This window comes from Zalophus californianus, chromosome 14 (genome assembly GCF_009762305.2).
Source record: "Zalophus californianus isolate mZalCal1 chromosome 14, mZalCal1.pri.v2, whole genome shotgun sequence".
Taxonomy (NCBI): Eukaryota; Metazoa; Chordata; class Mammalia; order Carnivora; family Otariidae; genus Zalophus; species Zalophus californianus.
The window spans coordinates 16585031-16589827 of record NC_045608.1 but is presented as its reverse complement, the minus strand read 5'-3'; the positions used below and the strand labels follow the sequence as shown (position 1 = coordinate 16589827).

Here is a 4797-nt window from a genome sequence, read left to right as displayed (position 1 = left end):
CACTTCTCCAACAGATTTATTTTGAAAGAAATGGATTTTAGGGGAAAAAACATGGGGTAGAGGTATGGAATAGAAAATAAATACAAATGTAAGCTGTTTTGCTAATTGTTTTATAACCACAACAAATTTGTACAGAGAATGCCCTGTACAAAACAACACAATAAAGGTTCAAAGATCGAGGTGTTCCCCTAGGCAAGGCTGAAGATTTCAGTCTCTGGTATTTGGAATTTAGGCTGCAGTCCTTGGTTTTGGATGGATCACTGGGTGTGTGACACAGTCCATGCTTTTAACCAGATTTGAACAGAAGAATGGCCACTTGGCCCAGGTAGAAGTAGATGAAGTGTTTGGTTTCATGTGTCACATAACTACCGAAGTTCCTCCCCACGATGCAGTGCCAGGTGGGGTTGTACTTCTTATCAAACTCCTGGTAGGGGGAGAGGGGGAAAGAAAAAGAACACTAGAATTTCAGTGCTAAACCAGAGGTCAGAGTTTGCCTCCTAGATAAGCAGAGCCTGTAGGGGCAGAAAGAAGGAACGTTAGCATCTGCAAATTCTTAGCATGAAAGAATGTTCCCCAGCTCCAAGTCGCCTACATAGTGCATTAATGCATACATACTTGCAGTCTGAGCTAAGCTGAGAATGGGGGCTGGGGAGGTAAAAGGCAGTAAAGGCAGCCTCATAGACAGGGCACTTTGTTATCATGGTAATTTCGCCTTCATAGCTCCTACGATATTCTCCTTAATTGACAGCAGGTGATAACAGTTCCAGTTTATCATGTTATGTGTAAACAGAACAAACGAAATTATCCTCCTGTAGGTCACGCACCACAAAATCCAAAATGGTAAATATTTAGCCCCAAATACCCCATTCCTTAACTGCACTCCAGTATCAATGAAAACAAAAGATGTGTGAAGGGCAAAGCCTCAATTCGCATTTAAACCACTGTGGATCAAAATTTAAAGGGTACCAGATACTCTGCAATCCACTGTTCCCACAAAAAGAATGGTAGAAGCAGAATCTGATAGTCACCTGTCAGATTTTATCCTTAATTTCAATAGCCCTCTCTTCCACATCTATCCTGATGGTGCTAATCTATCACCTAGTACACAAAGATAGCAAACTGCAGGAACAACTTTCCCTATTTTCCTCAGCCAAAGGGGCTCTGAGAACAAGAACGCCTGTGGTAATTTCTTCACTAGGTGACTGTAGGGCGGGCGCCAAAGCCAGTCTTTCTCTATGTAATTCTTACAAGTCTCTGTGAGGAGTTACACAAAATTCGGCTCTCACGCTGTATGCAGCATGAACATCTTTTACATCTACTGGAAAAACATTCTTACAAGTTAGAGGAACCCACGGCTGCGTTTGTCAAAAAAGGTATTTCTGTTCCATCTGAAGTCTTTCATCTCCCCATTCTCAACTAGGAACCCTCCCACGGCTTAAGCTGCCAGTTCCCTTCCCTTCCAGAAAACACAGCTCGGGAGAAATTGGCAGTCCTGCCAGCTTTCTACAGACTGCCATTTACCAAGCCCTCACCCCAGCCCCCTAACCACCACTACCACCCACTTTCCCTCAACTGCCGACCAACTCCTCACTGAAAGGCTGGCAAGATCTCCCTCCGGCCCGGCTGTAAACACCCACGCAGCTCCCCCCCTCCGGAACACCCAGATGGATCCTCCGCGCAGGAATCATGCAGAAGAGGGGGAACCGCTGCTCCCTGATCCTAGAAACCGTTGCTAGGTGGCGCTTTCCCCCTGCGGAGCTGGGTAATAAAAAAACTTCGGGCGCGGAGGGTCTGGTCTTCTCATCAGGAGCGCAAAATTCATCTGCGTCCTTTCTGGAAACCTCTACACCCGAGCTGCCCTGCGTGCCTCCAAGGATGTCTGCCAAGAGCTCTGGGGACGCAGGATCGGGGAGAAGGACTAAGTTGTGACTCGCCCCAGCTGCGCGCAAACGGCCCGAGCCCCCCCTGCCCGCCCGCCCTGTCCTCACCTTTTTAATATGGGCCGCAATGTCCTTCTCTATGTTATATTTCTCCAACGCCTGAGTCGCACACTCCACCGAGTCCTGTTGCATCTCCTCCGACATATCGGCATTTTTGATCACGGCCTTTCGGTCGCACATGGTTACCTGGGGGGCGAGGCCCGGGCAAGAGGTGAGGAGTTGGGGTGCAGGCTGCGCCTGTAAGGCGCCAGCAACCCCAGTCCGCTCCTCCCGCCCCCCACCCCACTTCTCAGAAAGCGCGGGCCGCGCGGACCGAACAGCGGGAGAAGTCCGGCGGGAGATGTAACCAGGCGGCGAAGCCCCCCGCAGCCCCCGAGTCTCTCACCGAGGAGCAGGGGGCGGCCAACTGCAACGGTCTCCTGGGGGAGGGGCTGGCGACACTCAGACCCGGCGAGAGCTACCGTCGCTACCAAAGCCGTGGCGCATCTAAGGAGCCCCACGCCAGCCGCCGCCGCCTAGTGCCTAGGCCCCGCCCTGCTCCCGCCAGCCCCGCCCCCCTAGGAACGTCCCCATTGGCTTGACGCAGCCCCCAGGACTCTCCCATTGGCCTATAGACTCAATGGTTCCCTCAGGATCTTTCTCCTGCATTCTGTTGCAGACCACAATGCATCGCTCGCGGCGTCGGTTGCCCCGGCAATGAGCCGCACGCGGTGAGGCCCACACACCCCGAAGGTGGAGCTGGGGCGGGGTCGCGAGGACCACCCAGAGACTAGAGAGGTGCGAGGGGACTTTGTGCCCAAGCCAAGAGAAGTGCCTCCAGATTTTCAAAGGTTGTCCCAGGGTGTGTTCTCGAATATCTTGGGAAGCTGGGTGTCCTACGTAACCCCCACCTCCACCCCAGGTCCAAAGGGTTTAAGGATTCTAAGTGAGGTAGCCAGTCCGTTTACTTAAAGGGTATTTCTGAAGCAGGGCTGGCTTTATGGGCGAGTAACCAGGGCAGTTGCCGAAGAGGGGCCCCAGGGCTTGGTTAATGCTCACTCTCTCATTCTTGAAATTCTTAATTTTTTTTTTAACAAGGGACCCCACATTTTCATTTTGCATTGGGTCCCACAAATTATGTAGCCGGGCCTCTTCTGAAATTTGGGGGTGGGGGGTAAGGTCTTCAGGAATGGGAGAGGTTTCCTTATTCTGGCTGGGCAAGGGAGACTTCCTTCAAGGGGCTAGGGTTAGGAAGTGCTGATCCCAGGTATGTGTGTGGGGATGGGGCTTCTTGCTCGTTGAGGCAGTCTTTCCTGTGAGGGAGTTTCTTGGTTGCGGATTTATCTCTAAGGCGGAAGTACCCTAACGGATAGAAGGGCGTCCTTCAGCGGTATTTTCCGCTGGCTTTGGGAGACTAACCAGTAAGTGGTCTTGAGAGGTTGGGGAGCAGGGTCAGATCAGGATTTAAATCCCACCACTGTCATTTACTAGCTGATTGAATCTCAGTTTTCTTATCCGTGAAGGGGGGACTGAATATAAAAGGAAACCACTTCCTAGGCATGTTGAAAATATTAAAGGAACTGATGCTCTTGAAGTTCCTCAGCGCAAGGTGTGGCATTGTAGTAAGTGCTCGGTACATCTTATCAAAAACTATGGAACTATCCCAAGAGTCACAGCAAGATTTTGACCAATGCTTAAATGCCTATAATGTGTTTTTGCACTTCCATAAACAAGTTACCAGATTCATCATACAAACGGAAGCTTTCTGTTTACATTTCTGCATTTTCCTTCTTGACCATTACTCTGGTTAACCCAGAGCCCCTTAATAACAATTGGACCAGACAGGCACACAATTCCAAAGAGAACAGATGAGAATAATGAGAAGAGCTTCAGGTACCACATATGCGTATCAATTAAATAAAATTAAGAGGCGGTTCCCAGTTCCAGGTTTCCAGTGGAGGGATTATGGGTTTCAGGAGTTAAAATAGTTCTGTATGGTGTAAGGAGGATGAAGTTGGGTTGGCAACAGGGGTGAGGCTGGGTGAGTGCCTTTACCTGACTTGGGTGTATGATTCAGAGCTATGGAATCTCCTTATGAGGCCAGAACCTGAATTTTTCTTGGGGGCCTTTACTTTACATGAACATGTTTATATTTACTTTTTTAAAAAAAGATTGATTTATTTGAGAGAGAAACATGTGCCTGCACCCCAGGCTCAGGAGCAGGAGGGATGGGGGCGGGGAGGAAGAAGAAGAGAGAAAGGGAATCTCAATCTCACGACCCTGAGACATGACCTGAGCCAAAACCAAGAGTCAGACACTCAACTGACTGAGCCACCCAGGTGCTCCTATATTTATTCTTCATATATTTTTTTCAAATATATATATTTATTCCTCTGATCTATGCCTTGGCCAGCTTCTCCTTGTTTGAATAAAAGGAGCTGAGAGTAAAGTATATGCCATAATAAGAATAGCAGCTGTTTATTGAGTGGTTGTTTACCACTGAGTGCTTTCATTCATTCAGTTATTCCTCAACAGCTGGGCTTGGGACCCCTTTCCTCCTGTCTCCCTTTTGGCATAGCTGTCTGCTCATTTAGATTTCAGCTCAAATGCCACCTTCCCTGACCTCCCATCTCTACTTGCCACTACCACCACCCTTTAGTGACTTTCTACAACACTTCTATTTCCTCCATTGTACCTGCTTCATTTATTCCTTCAGAAGGATTATCTCATATTTATTTGCTTGGTTATTGTCTCTCTGTCTCTGTCTTGTTCACTGCTGTGTCTTCAGCATCTAAATCAGGGTCTGCAATTGCATTTATAGTATGCATTGAATTAAATTTACATTGAATTAAAATTACCAGGTCTTACATTGCCATTT

The 4797-nt window shown here is 48.5% G+C and overlaps 1 protein-coding gene across 1 annotated transcript; it reads right to left on the bottom strand.

The window, feature by feature from the left end:
- Positions 1–2479, bottom strand: DYNLL1 (dynein light chain LC8-type 1). The gene is made up of 3 exons (XM_027576509.2): positions 2326–2479; positions 1989–2126; positions 1–424 (listed from the first exon to the last, which is right to left on the bottom strand). Exons 2-3 carry the CDS (start codon positions 2118–2120, stop codon positions 287–289), a joined length of 270 nt encoding a protein of 89 aa, XP_027432310.1. The 5' UTR covers positions 2121–2126; positions 2326–2479; the 3' UTR covers positions 1–286.
- Between the last annotated feature and the right edge of the window lie 2318 nt (positions 2480–4797).